The sequence below is a fragment of the Lithobates pipiens genome, unplaced genomic scaffold (assembly GCF_037356315.1).
Source record: "Lithobates pipiens isolate NorthernLeopardFrog02 unplaced genomic scaffold, aLitPip1_a1.2 Scaffold_18, whole genome shotgun sequence".
Classification (NCBI taxonomy): domain Eukaryota; kingdom Metazoa; phylum Chordata; class Amphibia; order Anura; family Ranidae; genus Lithobates; species Lithobates pipiens.
In genome coordinates, this window is record NW_027507758.1 from 27,879,483 (window position 1) to 27,902,018 (window position 22,536).

The following is a 22,536-nucleotide window of genomic DNA, read 5'->3' on the forward strand; positions in this document are numbered from 1 at the left end:
CCTGGAGAGAAATGGCTTCTTTGCTGTCCTTGACACCAGGCCATCCTCCAAAAGTCTTCTCACTCTGCGTGCCAATGTCCTCACACCTGCCAGCTGCCATTCCTGAGCAAGCTCTGCACTGGTGGTTCCCCCGATCCCGCAGCTCAATCAACTGTAGAAGACGGTCCTGGCACTTACTGGACTTTCTTGGGCGCTCTGAATCACAAATGCTTTGGTTCACATCCAACGCTAAAACATCATAAGTGTTTTTTTATTTTTTTTTTTTATTTTATGGGTTTAAAGAGGAAGTAAACCCTGATGAGTTTACTTCCTCTTTCATTCCCTGCAAAGGTAAAGCATAATGGACTACTGTGCATCGCATAGTAGCCCATTATGTGTCACTTACCTGACACAGGAGCCAGCGAAGTCGCCACTGTCCCCTGTAGTCCGCCGCATCCATCTTCTTGGTGGGGCCTCGCAGCTCCGCCGCTGTCATTCGGCGAAGCCGCGATGACGTCACTCCCGCACATGCGCACGGGAGACGACACACGCGGCAGCTCCATCATTGAGAATGCCGCGCTCAGTGAGCCTGCGCGCCGCTGTCTACGGCGCATGCGCCGTAGACAGCGGTGCCTGTTTTCAGGCAAATATCTCCTAAACCATATAGGTTTAGGAGATATTTCTTGGACCTACAGGTAAGCCTTAATCTAGGCTTACCTGTAGGTCAAAGTGGTTTGTAAGGGTTTACAACCACTTTAAGGTTTTGTTTTTTTTCACACCAAAAAGGGACTTTGCAATTATTTGCAATTCATCTAATTACTCTTTATAATGCCCCGTACACACGATCCGAATATCGTACGACCGATCGCACGAGCGTTTTCGGTTAATAATCGCAAGTAGAAATTGAATAGCTAAATAAAGTCACGAAAATTCTCGTACGATAGAAAAAATAAATCGTTAGTGATGTCATGTGTTGTAATGTATTTGTATTGTATTTTCGGACGACAACTATACTGATTTAAAAACGAAAATCGTATGATCTGTAATCGTACAAGGAAAATTTCCGTGCATGTCCGATTAAATAATATCGGATGATCGGTCGTGATCGGCTGTCGAAAGTAGTGTACACACGATCCGAAAATCGCACGACCCTTCCTCGAACGACCGCTTTCGTACGATATTCGGATCGTGTGTACGGGGCATTACACTCTGCAATATATACAAATTGACATAAAAACTGAGGCAGCAGACTTTGTGAAAATGTATATTTGTGTCATTCTCAAAACTATTATTGTCCAAAGCTGTAAATTTGTATAAAGGTAATGTGTGGTCATGGTGGTTTTCTTAGGTGCCCTAAGGATGTTTACAGTTGAGATGGTTGTGTGCTGCTCAGAGCAACAACTTGGCAGGCTTGTAGTGCACTGTACCTTCCAGATTTGGGAGGCGCTCCAGAAGCTTAATATAGCAATGAGCTGCAGCTGCTTATTTCATTTTTCTGTAGAACGTTTTCCTGTAGTCATCTTAACCGCTTCAGCCCCAGAAGATTTGGCTGGTGAATGACTGGGCCAGTTTTTGCGATTCGGGACTGCGTTGCTTTAACTGACAATTGCGCGGTCATGCGACGTTGTACCCAAACAAAATTGATGTCCTTTTTTTTTCACACAAATAGAGCTTTCTTTTGGTGGTATTTGATCACCTCTGCACGTTTTTATTTTTTTGTGCTATAAACAAAAAAAGCGAAAATGTTTTAAAAAAGCATTATTTTTTACTTGCTCTAATAAATATTCCACAAAAATATAAAAAAAAACAAAATGTTTCCTCAGTTTAGGCCGATATGTATTCTACATATTATTTTTTTGGTAAAAAAAAATTGCAATAAGCTTATATTGATTGGTGTGCACAAAAGTTATAGCGTCTACAAAATAGGGGATAGATTTATAGCATTTTTATTCTAATTTTTTAGTATGTGTGTGTGTGTGTGTGTGTGTGTGTGTGTATGTATATATGTATGTATGTATATATATATATATATATATATATGTATATGTGTGTGTGTGTGTATGTATATATGTATATGTGTGTGTATATATATATATATATATATATATATATATATATATATATATATATATATATATATATATATATATATATATATATATATATATTAGTAATGTTGGCAATCTGTGCTTTTTATCATGACTGCGACATTATGGTAGACACATCGGACACTATTTTGGAACCATTGACCATTTATACAGCGATCAGTGCTATAAAAATGCACTCATTACTGTGTAAATGACACTGGCAGTGAAGGAATTGTCCACTAAGGGGCGATTTAAGGGGTTAAGTGTGACCTAGGGAGTTATTCTAACTGGGGGGTGAGGATGGGCTACCTAGGATATGACAGCGATTACTACTCCCAATCATAGGGATCTGTCATTACACAAGGCAGAACGGGGAAATGCCTTGTTTACAAAGGCATCTCCCCATTCTACCTCTCCACACTAAAATAACGGGCCGCCGGAGAACATTGAATTCCCGGGACCCGCAGGCATGCTCGTAAGGCAAATTTTAAAGGGACGTACCTGTATGCCCATTTGCCTGCCTGTGCCAATCTGCTGACGTACATCTGTGTGCGGCGGTCGGCAAGCGGTTAAAGTGGTAGTGACGTCTTCAACAAAAACAAAGTACCACCCCAAATCCCCCCACACACACACAAGTTAATAGCATGCATTGCATATTGACATGTTATGAAAGACCTCCAGCGGGGTAGTGTCAGGGCGTCCATCTTCACCCAGTCTTCCTTCTGGTTTCTGGATTGACAACACATTCAGTATGCCCTCATTCCAGAACATAGTGCACATGCGCCGGTGATGTCACCAGCAGCAGGACTTGTGAATATCTCCTAAATGGTGCACATTTTATAATAATAATTACCTATGAGTAAGCTTTCTTAAATTCACACAAGTGACAAAGCGGCGTTTACTACCACTGTAAGACCCCGTTCACATTATCGCGCAGTTGGAACAAGCGTTCCCGCTACATGATTTTGACGTGCGATTTTTGTCTGATTCTGCACTTGAATGGGCAGCCCTATGCTCATTCATGTCATCCATGTGATTTGTGAAGGAGTGGTTTGCCGCGAGTCAATTGCAGCAGAATCGCATCACGTTTGGGGTTCCATTGTAGGATAATGGCACCGAAACGTTTGCGGAGCATTGTGCTGCAATTGCCACGCAATTTGGGATTTCGGCAGAATCGCATCTATTCTGCCTGCAATCCCAAATCATGAGATTGTGAGCAGGATGTGAGACTGGTAACTCCATTCTGTTCCCGCTTGTAGCAGAATCTAAGCTTGTAGTTTTTTAAAGACAAATTCAAGTATGGATATTTTTATATAGCTACATTGGTCCAGTTGGGTTCAATGCAACTATGCTTGATCCATGAATAAATAAAAATACTAATGCGCAAACCAAGTGAATAATAAACTAAGCGGCTGCCAACATAAATCGTGTTCCCACATAGTGCTAATGATAAAATGAATAATGTGGAGCTTACTCAAATGTGTAATGTGATATCGTCAAACACTATATACCGTATTTATTGGAGTATCACACACTTTTTCCCCCTTTAAATCAGGGAAAAATCGTGGGTGCGTGTTGTACACCAATCTGCCGCTGATTGCGAGGAAAGAAGCGAACGGAGCCGAGATGCACAAAGCCGTGTGCACTTCGGCCAGACTCGGCTCCTCTTGCAGTCCAGCCCACCTCCACTGATTGCAAGAGGAGCGAGCGCCACCGACATACAGAAAGCCGAGTGTACTTCGGCTAGACTCGGCTCCTCTTGCAGTCCCACCCCTGACTGTGAGCAGAGCCAAGTCTAGCCGAAGTGCGCTCGGCTTTCTGAATGGCGGCGCTCACTCCTCTCCTCTCGCTATCAGTGGAGGTGGGTGGGACTGCAAGAGGAGCCGAGTCTAGCCAAAGTACACTCGGCTTTGTGTATCTCGGCTCCACTCAATCAGCGGAGATCGGCAGCAATTTTAAATCGGGGCAAGGCTGCAACGGCACTGGGCAAGGCTGCAACGATGGACAAGGCTGCAGATGGACACTGATCAGGCTGCATTGATGGGCATTTAAATGTAAGGTGTTTTTTTCCTTAAACTTCCCTCCTAAAAGTTTTTTTTTACTTTAAATTCCCTCCTAAACTTGGGGTGCATGTTATACGCCGATAAATACGGTAAAATTACAGATGAATAAATATGATGGTGCTTAAAGAGGAAGTAAACCCTGATGAGTTTACTTCCTCTTTGATTCCCTGCAAAGGTAAAGCATAATGGGCTACTATGCATTGCATAGCAGTCCATTATGTGTCAATTACCTGACACAGGAGCCAGCGATGTCACCGCTGTCCCCTGTAGTCCAGAGCATCCATCTTCTCGGGTATCGTGGCTCCGCTGCTGTCATTCGGCAAAGCAGCGATGACGTCACTCCCGTGCATGCGCATGGGAGCCGCCACTTGCGGCATATTGCAGTTGACAGCGGCGCACTCAGTGCGCCTGCGCGCCGCTGTCTATGGCGCATGCGCCGTAGACAGCGGTGCCTGTCTTTGGGCAAATATCTCCTAAACCGTGTAGGTTTAGGAGATATTTCTTGGACCTACAGGTAAGCCTAGATTAAGGCTTACCTGTAGGTCAAAGTGGTTTGTAAGGGTTTACAACCACTTTAATGTGCAGCTATACACAAAATGAATGCATTGCGACACAAGTCATATTCTAATTGAAAGTTATTAACTGCTTCCTGCTAACCTGGCGCACCTGCCACCCACATATCTCCATCTATTTGTAAACCATTTACTGTGTTACTCCCAGCAAAGCAACTAACATGTAATGCAAAGCTTCCGATGCCTATTTGTAATCGGGAGCTTTTCCGATCATGTGACCTCTATGACCATCGCATTGATCACATGATCAGAATGCCCACATCCCCCTACTGGCATTTCAATCCAGCTAAAGGGCTGGAAGGTGGGAAGGGGTTAAAAAATGATTTCCTTTTTTCAATGTTATTTTTTGTAAAATGCAATGCAATATGGCAACCTGGAGTTGTTCTGTACACAGATGGTATACAGAACGCCCCGCAGAAATGTAATTTCTTGCTTCTGTGAATTGCTTAATGGTTTTTCCCCAGAAGTCTGCACTAAGATACAAGTTATATTTTTGGCATCCCCTGCACCAAAAAATGTCATCTTTGTTGAGATGCAGCCCCTGCCACATTAGAACCCTGCAAATGCAGCAGAGCAGCTGATTGATAATTATAAAGTCACTCCCATTCACATTCACTTTGCACATGAACACAGACAAACCGCTATTTCTTCAGAATAGCAACAGGTAGAAAACTTGCATAGAAATTTTGTTTAAAGCTGGGTTCACACTGTGTGTGGCGTGGCTCGCAGCAGGGGGGTCCGGTGTGTCCCCGTTCACCATTTTCCAGGTCCAAATTAGGTCTGAATTTTTGGCTGAAATTAGTTAGACTCGCATGACTTTTCTGCAGTGAGCTCCGCCATCCAATTCGCAATAGTGTGAACTCAGCCTAAAACCCTGCAATGTACATAGATCACCCAGAGGGGATTGTTCTTTTCTGCATCAAATGTGGACTTGGTATTTAATCACTCTTGCTGCCTGTGTCTGTATCAGATCTAATTACTATGTAGCTCTCACCTGCAGAGCACTAGACTGAGACCCAGGGATTGTGGGCTGTGTAGTTCCTTCACTGGACGTGTAAATTCTTAAACTACAGACAGAGGTTATGCATTAACCTATGCAGTGCCATGTGGCAAGCCCCGTGCTTGAACACAAAAATAAACTTCTGATGCCAGAATATGAAGGTTTACTCTAATATTGGCTACGGTGCAACAAATGACACCATGAAAATACTTGATCAGCGTTCATCTTGTGCAGGTAGAAAGGTTTATAATGCCTTTTAGGTATCAGAAATGATCAACATTCTATTGAAGATTATGCCTGGAATGTTTAAAGCCTTTCCTCCCATAAGTCTACACAGAGCTTGAAGTGCTTGGTGTTAAAATGAACCTTATTACAGCATTAACTCATTGTGTGATGATAGCATTTGGTACAGATCCCAGAGGAAATAACTTTTTTTATTTTTTTTATAGTTGGTACTGAATGGCTACAGTGCTTTTTTGCAATATTTTTTTTTTATCTTTATTTTTTGTCCTCCGCAATCCAATATCTATCAAATGCAAATTTCCCATGGAGTGGAAACATGATCGTTTTCTTTTATCTTGCCAGCCAGCTTCGTTATGATACATTGGCACAGATGCTGACGTTGGGGAATATTCACGCGGGCAGTCAAGTGATTGTCATGGAAACCTGCGCTGGTTTAGTGCTGGGTTCTGTTATGGAGCGCATGGGAGGTAAGACATTAAAGCAACGTATATTGTATGTTTAATCTGTTCAAACTTCAAAGCATTGTGAAACTGGGTGGAAACCAAGGCCATGCTTAGTCTTAACACCGCTTGACGTAAGACCTCTGATATAAAGTGATCGTAAACTCTAAATTAATGAACTTTACATGCTAAAAGCTTTGCATCATAAGAATTTTTTTTTTTTTTTTTCATACTTTGTTGTGGCAGTAATCTCCAGCAGCCAGTCTTGTCTCCTTGCATACAATGCCGGGACATGGTCATCTAGGGCCCAGGGTGAATGTGCCAATCTGCACCCCCCCCCCCCATATCAAGATGTATGAGCAGATATCCCCCACAAAAACGCTGAGCATTAATTTGCATGCTTACCCTCTAAGCATAAATTGCCCCTCCTCCCAGTACAAATATGCTCCCCTGCTGAAATCCTTCTAAGCATATAACTTTGCCCCCTAGCTCAAATGCCCCCCTCCAGAAAAATTCTCCCCTCCTAGCACAAACCCTCTACTCCTAAAATGTCCCCTCCTAGCACACCTCTTCTCCCCCGCTTCAAATCTCTCCCCTAGCACAGAGTCCCGCTTAATCCCCTCTTCTAGCACAAATCCTCTGCCCTTCCATCCCCCCCCCCCCCCCTTCAATACAAATTTCCCTAAATGACCACTCTTGGCACCTCCCTCCCCAAAATGTCCCCTCCTAGAACAATACTTACCCCCTGCCGCCCTCCAAATTCCCCCCCCCCCCCTTTTTTGTTCAACTCGCATGATACCACAGTGCCCAGGGCAACCTCCTCTTGTCCTGGCCTTGCTTGCATACACTTCCAGCAATGGTTGCATGGGATTTCTTAGAGCAGGTGTTCTGTTGGTGTGAACAGTGGACCAGGCTTGCAAATGGGTTTTAAATGGCCATATGATAGGGTCAACCTTTTGTGGGTTTATAGATATTCAAACATTTTTAAACATGTTAAAGGGGAACTTAAAGCAGAGCTTCACCCAAAAGAGCAAGATCTGCTTTAAGGCCTCCTCCCCCGCTCCTGTTAAATAAATGGCACGTTTGGGACCGGGTACCTGATTTTCACAGGTATCCACTCTGATCGCCTAGACCAGGGGTCTCCAAACTCCGGCCCGTGGGCTGGATGTGGCCTTTTCCTTGCCTTTTATCCTGCCCTTGGGGCACTATTTCTTCCACTTATATGGGCACTATTCCTCCATCTGACACCAGTGATGGGGCACTATTCCTCCATCTGACATCACTAAAGTAATTAGTTTTTTAGTCCCACTGACCAAGCCTATGGCATTGTTTACTCCCACCAATGCCAGGGCATTTTCTACTCCTGCTGGCCACAGTTCCAGCCCCCCCCCCCAAATATTTGAAGGGCAGTAAACTGGCCCTTTGTTTTGAAAGTTTGGAGACCCCTGGCCTAGGTGGTCGGAAGTGGAAGTTCTCCCCCCTCTTTCCCTGTAGTCTTCTGGGACACATGATGGCTCCCAAAAGACTACACGATCAATACACAAAGCATGGCTGACGCGTATGCATTGGGCACCTGGTTGTGAAGCCTTAGGGTCCTTTCACACAGGCAGTCCGCCTGGTGAACTCCGCTTGCTCAGTGGGGGATCGATCTGTTGACCCCCCACTGAGCAGGTGGATGACCGGTCCCTCTCCACTCACTGTCAGACTTCTGCTCTCCTCTATGGGGAGATCAGATGAAAACTGACTGCCCGTTATTTTTCATACAATCTGATCCGCCAGAAGGATGGAAAATAATAGGGTCACCGTCCGTCTGGTTTTGGCAGATTGGATAGCAGTGGGTGTCAGCGGACCTGTCAACGTTGACTTTCGCTGCTCCATAAAGGTGAATGGTGAGTGTCTGATCAGGTCTGCCTGAAAAACTGACAGGCAGACCTGATCTGAAAGCCCGTGTGCAAGGGGCCTCAACCCTTCACCACCAGGTCCGTGTTGTATGGACCTGACAGCAGGGGGTATTGCACACAATCCAGATGCTGCAGCCACCGGGTATGTTTGTGAAACAGGCAGGCTCCTGCCTGTCAGGTGAGAGCATTCGGGCGCTGCCGCCCAATCGCTTGCTCACACCCCCCGGTACTGGCATTCTCACCCCGCCGTGCTTACTGGGCTCCGCTTGCCCATTGGCAGACCCGGGAGATCCATGGTGGGTGCCGGCGGGTAGAGGGGAAGAAGAGCGGACATACATCCACTCTCCTCCTCCTTTTGACCCAGAAAGCGGCGTCTCTGAAGGTTACTTCCAGGTCAAGCTCTCAGTGTCCCCGGTTTGCTCAGCCAGAAGATAATGTTTTGCAATGCGATCCGCATTGAAAAACATTTAGTGGAGCACAGGGTAGGAGATGTGCAGTGTCTTTTAGACCCTGCATGTCTCAATAAAGAGAACCGGTCACCTAAAAATCATCACTTAGGGGGCTTAAAAGGCCTTGCAAACACAATCTGGTGTAGCAAACCCCCCCTTCTCAATGGCACACAAAGCCATTTGACTTTCGGCTTTGGTGATTTTAAATAGCTGAACATGAAAAGCGCTTTTCCCGGAGCAATTCAGTCCCTTGTAGTAAAACTGAAGCAAAAAATCAACTATGGGTGGCCAGGCACTGGCAAAAGATCTCCGGGATAAAATTGTGGACAGGCTCAAGTCGGATACAAAAAAAAAGGCTTTATCAATGCCTAGAAGAACAGTGACGTCTATTATTAAAAATTAGAGGTATTTGGTACAACACAGACCCTCCCTGGATCAGGACATTGCTCTGAACTGGATAAAAGAGACAGAACTAAACTGGTCAGAGAGGCTATAAAGAGGTTTACAGCAACTCCGAAGAAGTTGCAGGAATTTATGACAAGGAGTGGTCATTGTGTGGATGTGACAACAATATTGCATATTCTCCACGAATGTGGCTTGTATGGGAGGGTTGCAAGAAAAAAGCCGCTCCTCGAGAAAGACCACATGCAGTTATGACTGAGCTTTGCCAAAATGCACCTTGAAGATTCTGAGGCCACATGGAAAAAGGTGTTGTGGTCATATGAGTCTAAGGCCCCTTCCACACGAGGCGGATCAATTTCAGCAGAGTCTGCTAACTTAGCAGGAGATCTCGCCATTGATCTGCTCTGATGAGCCGATGGATGACGGGTCCGTCTCTGCTCACTGAGCGGGGAGGGGCATGTCGCGTGCCGCTGATTCCTATGGAGAGATCAGACGAAAATCCACAGCATGTCCGTTTTCATCAGATCTCATCCGATCCGCCAGGATGGATGGCTAACGTAAAGCCATAAGTTTGATGTTAGCGGATCGGGTGGCAGCCGGATGTCAGCGGACACATCTCCTCTGACATCGGTCTCCCCATAGGAGTCAGTGGATGGCCTGCTCGGATCCGCCTGGCTTATGTGAAGGACCTAAAATTTAATTATTTGACCTCAACACCAAACCATGTGTGGGGGAAATTCAATACAGCTCACCATCCAAATAATACCAGTCCTACAGTAAAGCATGTGGACGGTGTAATATCCTGGTATGGGGATGTTTCTCTGCAGCAGGGACTGGAGCACTTTTCAGGATAGGAGAAATGGATGGGGCAAAATATCATCAACGTCTTGAGGACAATCTGCAGCGCTCTTCTAGAAAGTTGTCAATGGGAAGAAGGTCTACCTTCCAGCATGGCAATGACCTAAAGCACACAACATAAAATTAGCACACAATGGTTGAAGGGGGAAAAAGGTGAATGTCCTTGCATGGCCTAGTCAGAGCCCAGACTTAAACCCCATTGAAAATCTGTGCAATGAATTGAAAACTGCAGTCCACAAACGCCCACCATCAAACTTTGCTGAAATTGAGCAGTTCTGCAAAGAAGAGTGGGCAAATATTGCAAAGTCTAGATGTGCAAAGTTAGTAGAGACATATCCCAACATACTAAAAGCTGGAAATAAAGCAAAAGCTGTTTCAATAAAATGCTGACACAAGAGGATGATTTTTTATTTTTTTTCCCAACTCCGTGATTTCTGTTTTCAACAATTTATATTTTTTTTTCTTTCACTTGGATGTTGTAAGTTGCACTAAGTAAATACAGCTGGATAAAACAAAAACTGTGTCTGTCTTCATTTCAGGCTGCACAGCAACAAAATGTGGAGATTTTCTATACCCACTGTATACCCTTTTAATGCCTGTTTGTCACATCTGCACTCGCCATGCATATGCGTCTTCTTTTTTTTTTTTTTTTTACTCAAAATTGTGCTAAAGCATTTTAGAAAAATATGCTGACCATTTTTCTTTCACGTTACAAGTGGAAGATTTTCTAACGTTAAAGCAATGTTCTTTTCTGCAAGTGCCTCTTGTGTTGAGCACGTTTACAATTCCGAAATGGATTTGGAAGTCTGACTATCCTAGCCCGGCGCTCCCCTTCTTTTGTAATATTGATGTTGCCTGCGTCAGCCCTTTCATTGAGTGCTATGTTCAGAGCGGAGTTAAATCTCTGTGTCTCTAAGTAAATATACAGCCTGCAGCCAGGATCAGTCGTGTTGCAGAGGTGTTGGAACACAATAGGACACAAAGAGCTTTCATGTTTTTTCCTTTTGTTGCTCAGATTCGTAGAGAACACAACCATGGCAGGTTCCAATGACGTTCATAAATTATGGAATGATTGTGTAGGTAATGCACAGGATATACTGGCCTTGTGTCTCTCCTGGTTTGCAGGGTTTATGTAAAGAACATTGACACTAAAATGTACAGACCTTTCTGGATCACTAGAGAAATAAAAGGAACTCCTTCATAATTTCAGGTAGTTGGTTTAAAAGAAGGCCTTCTTTTCCAAAGAGACCCTGTTGTGTCACTAGATTAAAACGTCAGATGTGTCTGGGAACCTCCCCGTTTTGCTTTTGAGGATGTGACTTATGAGGCTCGATGTACCACATATGGTGGGAATGCCCCCGGATCAAGGGATTTTGGCATGGGGTCTTTTCAATGCTCCGGCAGTTTGTTGTTGTTTAGTCATGTCCGACTCTTGATGACATTAGCGCACTTTGGTCCAGGAGGTCATCAAGCATTTCTGTCCTTCACTGCCTCCCGGAGCTTGATAAATTATATGTTCGTTGTTTTTTCGATGATGCTGTCTATCCTTCTTGTTTTCTGTTGTCCTCCCTTTTCCTTCCATGTTTCCCAGCACCAGGGTCTTTTCCGATGAGTCCAGCAGCTTTATTGGACTGCAAATTTCACAGCAGCCCCCAATATTTTTACTTATCCTTGATGGGTTCACCGTTATTCCACGTTGTTCAAAAAGACTGATGTTCTTCAATTTCTTGGAAGCCACAATTACTATCGCCGGAGCGTGGAGAAATCCCACGGGTCCTTGGCATGGCTTAAAAGGAAAGTTTTGTGGATAATGGTCTACATTTCTGGGATAATCAATGACAAATCTAAATAATTTGATAAAACATGGGGCCCATGGGTCCAATCGCTTTTTAATCAAATGCAATTTCCAACTGAAGTTTATCCAGTGTTGGGTGGAGAGCTCCCGGTCTGATTCTTCTTTTCGTCCTCTTTTCGTCCTCTTTTTTTTCGTCCTCTTCTCGTCCTTTTTTTTCGTCCTCTTTTCGTCCTCTTTTTTTTCGTCCTCTTTTCATCCTCTTTTTTTTTCGTCCTCTTTTTTTTCGTCCTCTTTTTTTTCGTCCTCTTTTTTTTCGTCCTCTTTTTTTTCGTCCTCTTTTCGTCCTCTTTTCGTCCTCTTTTCGTCCTCTTTTCGTCCTCTTTTCGTCCTCTTTTCGTCCTCTTTTCGTCCTCTTTTCTTCGCTCTTCTTTCTCCTTTCTCTCTTATGTACTTTGACTGCCTCTTCCTCTACTTTTCAACAGGGGTATTATACAGCCCTGGCCAAAAAGTTTTCAGAATGACACGCATATTATTTTCACAAAGTCTGCTGCCTCAGTGTTTAGATCTTTTTGTCAGATGTTCCTATATACCATAAGCATTCCATAAGTGTCAAAGGCATTTATTGACAATTACATTAAGTTTATTCAGAGAGTCAGTATTTGCAGTGTTGATCTTTCTTTCTCAAGACCTCTGCAATTCACCCTGCCATGCGATCAATTCACTTCTGTTCCACATCCTGACTGATAACACAAGTGAGAGGCGCAAAACCAATCTTGTAAACAATATACCTAGAAATGAAAATGCATGTAAGGAGGTTAAACGATCTCCAATAAAAAGTCCATAAAGCTAGAAAGGGGGTTATTAACTGAAAGTCCATCCAATAAGGGCAGCCGCCATCAAGAAAGCGGAAGCAGGTTAGAATGAGCAACTGAAAAACAGGGAGGGAGGGGCACCTCTAAGAGTAGGAGTATAAATGATCTAATCGCTCAAGAAAAAGGGCAACTTACAGAAGACAGATTAAAATAAGCGCATCAGTAGGAAAGGTAGAATTTCCCAAAGAGCTCCTGCCAACGACTCCCGCCGGGTATATTGTGCCTCGCTGTCAGGAAGTCAGCCGTATAGTGAAATTGGTTCCAAAGCGAGGCTTGGGGCACAGAGGACAGTGTGCAGTGATGACGTCACTGGTATGCAACGCGTTTCAGAGCGTGCGTACTGCGAATGGCCCGACAGTTGCGCTCCTTTTTTTTTTTTTTTTCAAGCTGTCCTGACCGTTTAATTTATTTCAGTAATTCATTTCAAAAAGTGAAACTCATATTTTATATAGATGCGTTATACACAGAATGTTATATTTTAAAGCATTTCTTTCTTTTCATTTTGATGATTATGGCTTACAGCTAGTGAAAACCCAAAATTCTGTATCTCAGAAAATTTTGAATATCACATAAGACCAATAAAAAAAAAAAAAAGATTTTTAATACAGAAATGTTGGCTTACTGAAAAGTATGTCCATGAACAACATAGTATGCACTGTAAAAAAAAAAAAATTAAACTCCGCAGCTACAAATACTGCAGCTGCTGACTTTTAAAATAAGGACACTTACCTGTCCAGAGAGCCCACAATGTCCTGCATGTTCTGAGTGGTCCCTTCTGTCTTCTGGGACCTGTGTGTCTCCCGGAAGCCAGCGCGGGGGGGGGGGGGTGGAGGAGGCGCCGGACATGGTGTAGATTGCCGCAGATGCTTTCACCAGAAGTGGGAGCAAATACCTGGGTTAGAAAAGTGCCAAATGTGACAATGGAGGGGGGTAGGAACCAGATCAGCTGAAGTTCCATTTGTGGGTGGAACGCCACTTTAATATTTGGTCGGGGCTCCTTTTGCATAAATTATCAATGCAGCGTGGCAGTGGCACTGCTGAGGTGTTAGGGAAGCCCAGGTTGCTTTGATAGCAGCTGTCCACTGGTGTCTCACATCTTTCTCTTCGCAATGCCCCACATTCTCTATGGGGTTTAGGTCAGGCGAGTTTGCTTGCCAATCGAGCACAATGATACCATGGTCAATAAATCAGGTATTGGTACTTTTGGCAGTGTGGGAAGGTGCCAAGACCTGCTGGAAAATTAAATCCACATCTCCATAAAAGCTGGTCAGCAGAGGGAAGCATGAAGTGCTCTAGAATCTCCTGGTAGAGGGCTGTGCTGACTTTGGACTTGATAACACAGTGGACCAACACCAGCAGAGGACATGGCTCCCCAAATCATCACTGACTGTGAAAAATGTTGCATTTTATTTGGTAATCAAGGTCCCAGAGTCTGGAGGAAGAGTGGAGAGTTACAGAATCCAAGTTGTATGAGGTCCAGTGTGAAGTTTCTACAGTCCGTGATGATTTGGGGAGCCATGTCCTCTGCTGGTGTTTGTCCACTGTGTTATCAAGTCCAAAGTCAGCTCAGCTCTCCACCAGGAAATCTAGAGCACTTCAATGCTTCCTTCTGCTGACCAGCTTTTGGAGATGCTGATTTCATTTTCCAGCAGGACTTGGCACCTGCCCACACTGCCAAAAGTACCAATACCTGGTTTAATGACCATGGTATCACTGTGCTTGATTGACCAGTAAACTGGCCTGACCTAAATCCCATAGAGAATCTGTGGGGTATTCTCAAGAGGAAGATGAGACACCAGACCCAACACGACTAAGACTTTTTATTCTTTAACTGTATTCCGTCTTGACTCCTAGGAAGTAATTTCTGGCTACTGAGGTCCATGTTATTTTAATATGCCCATTTTCTTACACTATAATGGGCCATTATCCTCCACCCAAAATAAGCACATATGTGGCCATATCCTTGCTAATTTGCATAGAATTGTAATTTCTCTGTGTTTTTGTTTTTCTTTCCCAAGGATATGGATCAGTTATCCAGCTGTACCCAGGCACTGGACCTGTTAGAGCTGCGACAGATTGCTTTGGTTTTCCCAAATCTTTCTCCAAATCGCTGTATGAATTTCCTCTTAGTAAGGTGGAGAGCCTGATCTCTGGGACTTTCTCTGGCCACAGCCGTGTTTCTGCAGAGCGGGACTCTGTACAAGGTGGTGATGAGGAAAGCAATGGATCAACTGCCGAGAAAAAAGAACCTGCTCAGGACGTTGATGAAGAGTCTTGTCCTGTCACAGAACCTGAAGGCTCTGCAGACTCTAGCCAACCGGAGAACCAAGAGGAGATGGAAGTCTCTGGTGAGGAGAGCAATGAGAGGGACCAGAATCCTGAAAAGAAACAGATTGTAAGTGCCAGCTTGCCACAATGGACGGTGTTTCTTTTACAAACAGAATAACCCTAAAAGTGATGCTGTCACTTTAAAGCTGAACTTTAACCCCACAAAAATCTATGGTGAATGCACATCCCTAAATTTTTAGAATCAAAGGTTTTTGTGTAACCTACTTTCTTTCTTTTTTTTTTTTTTTTTTTTTTTCGTGCTTCAGCTGACTTTTTCAGCGGACAGTCCGACGGACTTTCTTTCGGAATTTCCGTAATTTTGTCCGCTGAAACTTGGTTTTGTCCGTCCAAACATGGTTTCAGCGGACAGTCCGCTCGTGTGTAGGCAAGTTGGACGGACTAAGTATGGCGCATGCTCAGAAAGGGTTTACACGGCCGAAGGTTGCATTGCAGTGTATTGGACGTCGTTTTTCTAGTCCCGTCGTACGTGCTGTACACGTCATCGCGCACGTTTTCAGCGGACTGTCTGTTCATCGTTTGTGGTCAAGTCCGTTCATTCAAAAGTTGAACGGACTGTCTGTCGGATTGTCTGACTAACTTAGTTGGGCGGGCAATCCGCCCGTGTGTACGCGGCCTTAGAGGCTTTACTAGATACTAATAAGGTACCTCTAAATGTCCCACTAGTGGCTGCTGCTTTAAAAAAAAAAAAAAATTATACTTAGCCTCTGATGTCACCACTGAATTTCTGGTGGTGAAACTGACAATCGCAGCAAGTACAGGAATAAAAGCGGGTACCTCACTTGCTCCTCGATTCAGAAAACCTCTTGTATTCTTTTCAATCATGCCTTGTATTTTTATTTTTTAAGAATACAAGACTTTTTCTGAATGGGGGAGCTGCATTCTAAGAACCAGCTGTGTTCACACTTATGAGATGCCAAACATCACCTGCGATGTCTGTGCAATGCGAATTCAGCCATACGGTTTGTATGGCTGAAATCGCATGGCATTTGCACCAAAATGCTGCAGGACACTTCTTGTTTGTTTATTTTATTTTTTTATTTTTTTTTTCACTCGAATTGGATCGCATGGGTGTTTAGACCCATGCACTCCTGATTCCATCTGATTTCACAGTTCGCACTGCTTTATGCAAACCCATTTGGGGGGTGTCATTGATTTTTATATTGACACCTGCAGCGAATCACTCACAGCAGTGTGAACTGCCTGCGATTCACATGCGATGCGCACCAGAATCCCTGTTTTTACTGCATCACGCCAGTGTGAACCCAGCCTTAAAGTAGAACTATAGGCAAAACTTTTTTTTTTTTTTATATATATATAAATATATATATATATATATATATATATATAGATAGATAGATAGATAGATAGATAGATAGATAGATAGATAGATAGATAGATAGATAGATAGATAGATAGATAGAGTAAAGGAGGATTATAATCCCTGTTTTTCCTATCTGTGTTCCATAGGGGAGATTTACCTTATTCTCCCATAGCCAAAACAGGAAGTGAGAGGAAGTTTCTCCAAACTGAGAGAATCTCTGGTTGTCACCAGAACAAATGTCCCCATTAGACTGTCCCCCTCTTTTCCAGTTCTGGGGACAACCCAAAAGTTCCGCATTTTAGTTATATTTAAAATACAACAAAAACCTCAGCTTTGTAAGTGATAAAATATTATTGTTGGTGAAATTTTACATTTCTGCTTATCTGTATATCCTTCTCATTCTAATAAGTCTGTGTTCACGTGTCCAGTGCTGAGCTATTGAAGGCTTATTTCATTCATCTGTAAATCCTTTTTGATTTTACGGTTCCTTTCTCTGAAATGCTTTTTAGCCTTTTCCATCTGTCTCCTCAAAGGATAAGAAGGCAGCATTTTGTAGAATGAATTCTGCTGAATTCCTCGGATGACAATAGGAAGATGAAAGCGGGGTTGTGCATGCAGGGATAAGAATACCATTCTCACTATTGTGGATTTGATTGTTTCTGTGTTTCTTTATTAACCATAGTTGATATATTTGCTTTTTATTTTATTTTATTTTTTTACCCACCAAACTGTGTTATTCTTTCCAGCAAGGGTTGTAATTCACACACTTCTGCAACATTCTATAGCTAAGCGGCTGACCCCAGATCCCCACCCCCAACACGTATTCATGAGCTATAGATTCCTGTGTCACCCTCCAGCCACCCTAAAATGAACATTAATAATAAAAAGTATGGAAGACACCACCACCCAATGCATTCCAGTACTTGAAAGTCAAAAACTTTGCAAAGTACTTCCACCACTCCACCACCACCCATTTCGTTCCAGTACTAGAAAGTCAAACTTTGCATAGCACTTTCATCATAATCATCATCCATCATCATCGCCCCAAATCATTTCTTTCTATGTAGTACTAGAAAGTCAAAAATTATGCATATAGTATTTCCTTGATCGCCACCACCACCCATTTTATTCCAGTACTTTAAAGTCAAAAACTTTGCACAATACTTCCTTCAGCATCATCATTGCCACCACTCCTCATTTCGTTCCTGTAGTAGAAAGTATAAACTTTGTATGGTACTTTCACCATCACCACCACCCATTTAATTTTAATACTAGAAAGTCAAAAACTTTGCATATGGCTTCCACTAGCACCACCACCAATTTCATTCCAATTCTAGAAAGTCAAAAACTTTGCATAATACTAACACCTTCACCACCACCCATTTCATTCACTTAGTATAATGTCAAAAACTTTGAATGGCGTTTTCACCACCAATTTCATTCCAGTACTAGAAAGTCAAAAACTTTGCATATGGCTTCCACCATCACAACCACCACCAAATTTCAGTACTAGAAAGTCAAACTTTTCATATGGCTTCTGCCATCATCACCACCCATTTCATTCCAGTACTAGCAAGTTTGCACATGACTTCTACCATCACAACCTCATTTAATTTCAGTAGTAGAAATGAAAAACTTCATCTAGTACATCCTCCACCACCAACACCACCACCACTCATTTCATTCCAGTAGAAGAAAGTCAAAAACTTTGCATAGTGCTAACGCCATCGCCGCCACCGTTTTCATTCCAGTAGTATAATGTTAAAAAGTTTGGATGGTGTTTCCACCACCAATTTCATTCCAGTACTAGAAAATCAAAAACTTTGCACAGTGCTTCCACCACCACTCATTTCATTCCAGTACTTTGACATCAGAAGGTTTGCATAGTACTTTTTTGGGCCCAACAACCACGCCATGACCCAGGGAGTCTGGCCAATCTTGGCGGCCTACTCCCTCACTAGCCAGAGGTCGCCCATACACACACAGGCATCCAGCAAGTTGTAGCTGCACAACACTGGTAAGTGCTATAAGCCAACCCAACGAGTACCATTCCCAGGTCTTGTCCCAGAAGACACGCCGTCAGTCTGTAGCCAGCAGGAAGTTAGGATTTCACCCTCTCCATAAAGTGTCACACAAGGTTGCTTTTGCTCAACAACACAAAAACTTTACTGTAACTAGGTTACTTGCAATGTACATCCTCCTTTTTTCCTTTTTTCTTTTTTTATCTTGCACTCTATTCTTCATAAGTAAAACTTCATTCCTCATCCCTTTCCTTCTGCTTCCAAGTTGGAGGTAGTCCCATTCACAGTCATTGCCATGGTGGCTCCAGTTTAAAAAATGTTTTAATTTTTTTCTACAGCTGGTCATATACATATTTAAAAAAAAAAAAAAATGAACACATGACTCCATCCATGCTGCACAACGAAGATGGACGAATCTTCCACTGCATCCATTATATTTTGACAGCTGTCCCCACTGGCTGTCAAAATACTGGAACAATGCCTTCATCTGACTGGATGCAGCTGCTGGTCCGGCAACAATTTTCCAACTGGCTTCATTAATTTTCATTCGAAGGATGCTGGGTGCAGTGGTGCCGCCAGGGACAACCGCTGATCAAATTTAATACGGTTCATCGGGAACCAGTGGAAATTTGCACAGTGTATGGCCAGCTTAAGCTCTTATCTTGATGGGCTATTCAGTGAGGCGTATGCACATCATACACGGTGCTGTCCTCAAGCCCTTGTGTATATTCATTCTTTTTATAGAACGCAAAAAAAACTTTAATGGGATAAAAAAAATGAATGTGCAAATCCCATTGGCTTTATATCTTTACTGCTGTTTGCTTTGTTGAATAATCAGTTAGGTTTTCCATCCACGCATGTCTTCAGAAGAAAACCGATCGGATTCTTTTTTTCTATACATCTATTTTAGGCAATGGAGAAGAAGCGTAAACAGGATGAGAGAAGGAGGAGGGAATCTGAAGCTGCGGTCTTGTTGCAGAACAAAAATGCTGATGGGTGAGTTGACCACAGACTGATGTTTTATTAACGGAGAGCCATAAAAGCCTGGGGCTGAATGGATGGACACTGGTGAGTGTAGAGTGAATCTGTAGATGCCTTCAGACATGTATGTGAATGTGATCAATGAGTGCTAATATTAACCCAGTTCATATTCCTCACTATTTAAAACCTTGCTATGTTAATCTCCTCTTCTCAGCCAGGGCGCTGAGTTCAAGTGACTGCAAGCAGATTTGGCAGATGGGGATGGAAGCGGCACTGACCGATGACAACCGGGGTTTAAAGTGGTTGTAAACCCTTACAAACCACTTTGATCTACAGGTAAGCCTAGATTAAGGCTTACCTGTAGGTCCAAGAAATATCTCCTAAACCTATACGGTTTAGGAGATATTTACCTGAAGACAGCCACAGGTGCAGGCGCACTGGGTAAGCCGCAGATCGCGGCGATATGTCGCGAGTGTCGGCTCCCGTGCACATGCGCGGGAGTGACGTCATCGCTGCTCCGGCGAATCACAGCGCCGGAGCAGCGAGACCCACCAAGAAGATGGATGTTCGGAACTACAGGGGACAGCAGTGACTTCGCTGGCTCCTGTGTCAGGTAAGTGACACATAATGGGTTAGTATGCGATGCATAGTAGTCCATTATGCTTTTACCTTTGCAGGGAATGAAAGAGGAAGTAAACTCATCAGGGTTTACTTACTCTTTAATGCTCCCATCGTGAACTGATAATTTCTATCTTTAAAGCTGAATTTTCTAGGTGTATTTCATGCTGTTAATATATTACATAGGTTCATTGGACTGCTTAACCAAATCAGGTGCTATTCAGAGAACATTATTATTTTTTTTTTTTTGCATCTTCTCAAGGAATGCGAAGCATTCTCCAATTGGACGAGGTGGAGAGTCAGGCTAGTGATGTCATGAACTCCACATCATCAGGTCAGAACATTTTGCATTCACTGAGAAAATGCAAAGTGTTCTCCTAATAGCACCAATGCCAAGCAACCAACTTCCTGTGTAAGTAAACAGCAGGGCAGCCACTTGGCTCAAAACCCGAAGGATAGAGTCACTTAATGTACATGTCCCTTAACAAGGCAAAAAAGGAAAATGAATGATCTGTTGTATCATGCAGCTGTACCTTTGTGACTAGAATTTTAAGTGTACATGTACAGTATCTCACAAAAGTGAGTACATCCCTCACATTTTTGTAAATATTTTATTCTATCTTTTCATGTGACAACACTGAAGAAATGACACTTTGCTACAATGTAAAGTAGTGAGTGTACAGCTTGTATAACAGTGTAAATTTGCTGTCCCCTCAAAATAACTCAACACACAGCCATTAATGTCTAAACCACTGGCAACAAAAGTGGGTACACCCAAACTGGGCCCAATTAGCCTTTTTCCCTCCCCAGTGTCATGTGACTCGTTAGTGTTACAAGGTCTCGGGTGTCAATGGGGAGCAGATGTGTTAAATTTGGTGTTATCGCTCTCTCGTACTGGCCACTGGAAGTTCAACATGGCAAAAATCTCTGAGGATCTGAAAAAAAAGAATTGTTGCTCTACATAAAGATGGCCTAGACCAGTGATGGCGAACCTTGGCACCCCAGATGTTTTGGAACTACATTTCCCAACACTGCAGAGTGCATGAGCATCATGGGAAATGTAGTTTCAAAACATCTGGGGTGCCAAGGTTCGCCATCACTGGCCTAGACTATAAGAAGATTGCCAAGACCCTGAAACTGAGCTGCAGCACGGTGGCCAAGACCATACAGCAGTTTAACAGGACAGGTTCCACTCAGAACAGTCCTCCCCATGGCCGAACAAAGAAGTTGAGTGCACATGCTCAGCGTCATATCCAGAAGTTGTCTTAATGAAAGACTTACGAGTGCTGCCAGCATTGCTGCAGAGGTTGAAGGGGTGTGGGGTCAGCCTGTCAGTGCTCAGACCATACACAGCACGCTGCATTAAATTGGTCTGCATGGCTGTCATCCCAGAAGGAAGACTCTTCTAAAAATGATGCACAAGAAAGCCTGCAAACTGCTGAAAATTAGCAAATTAAAGACATGGATTACTGGAACCATGTCCTTTGGTCTGTTGAGACCAAGATAAACTTATTTGTTTCAGATGGTGTCAAGCATGGTGGTGGGAGTGTCATGGTCTGGGACTGCATGAATGCTGCTGGCACTGGGGAACTACAGTTCATTGAGGGAACCATGAATGCCAGCATGGACTGCGACATACTGAAGCAAAGCATGATCCCCTCCCTTCAGAGTCTGGGCCACAGGGCAGTATTCCAACATAACCCCAAACCCACCTCTAAGATTACCCCTGCCTTGCTTAAGAAGCTGAGGGTAAAGGTGATGGACTGGCCAAGCATGTCTCCAGACCTAAACCCTATTGAGCATCTGTGGGGCATCCTCAAAATTAAGGAGCGTAAGGTCTCTAACATCCACCAGCTCTGTGATGTCGTCATGGAGGAGGGGAAGAGGACTCCAGTGGCAACCTGTGAAGCTCTGGTGATCTCCATGCCCAAGAGGGTAAAGGCAGTCCTGGAAAATAATGGTGGCCACACAAAATATTGACACTTTGGCCCCAATTTGGACATTTTCACTTAGGGGTGTACTCACTTTTATTGCCAGAAATGTAGACATTAATGGCTGTGTGTTGAGTTATTTTGAGGGGACAGCAAATTTACACTGTTATACAAGCTGTACACTCACTACTTTACATTGTAGCAAAGTGTCACTTCTTCAGTGTTGTCACATGAAAAAATATACATTATTGGGGTAAGATGAGGAAAAGTCTTAAAAAAAAAAAAAAGAAATAAAAAAAAAAAAATCCAAAAACCTAGCAACAATGCAAAGTCTTATCCATATGCCTCAGTTTCCTTAGCAACACCACGCTAGATTAGAGCAACAAGGGATCAGATCTCAATTGGGTTATATTAAGTAGATTATTTTACACAAGAACACTATTCTAAAAGTAAGACCTTTTTTTGTCTTCATCGTGATGAATTCCAATAGTCATACCAGATCATATTCTATCACCACTCGGAATGAGATGGAGATACAGTTGGGGGGGCTACATGCCCACGGACGTTTTAAAAAATGAGCTGCAAAGCTAGTACCGATGCCAGCAAAAAAAACAGCGTTAACGCGATTTACATTGGCGGCAATACCAGTTTAGC

The 22,536-nt window shown here is 43.3% G+C and overlaps 1 protein-coding gene across 2 annotated transcripts in view; it reads left to right on the plus strand.

The window, feature by feature from the left end:
• The window catches only part of TRMT6 (tRNA methyltransferase 6 non-catalytic subunit), a 77,560-nt gene that overhangs the window by 42,529 nt on the left and 12,495 nt on the right, over positions 1-22,536 (plus strand). For both annotated transcript variants that reach the window (XM_077485501.1, XM_077485502.1), the window contains 3 exons: positions 6,287-6,411; positions 14,680-15,056; positions 19,263-19,348. In XM_077485501.1, the coding sequence (XP_077341627.1) occupies positions 6,287-6,411; positions 14,680-15,056; positions 19,263-19,348 (588 nt within the window). The remainder of the gene's footprint in view (positions 1-6,286; positions 6,412-14,679; positions 15,057-19,262; positions 19,349-22,536) is intronic.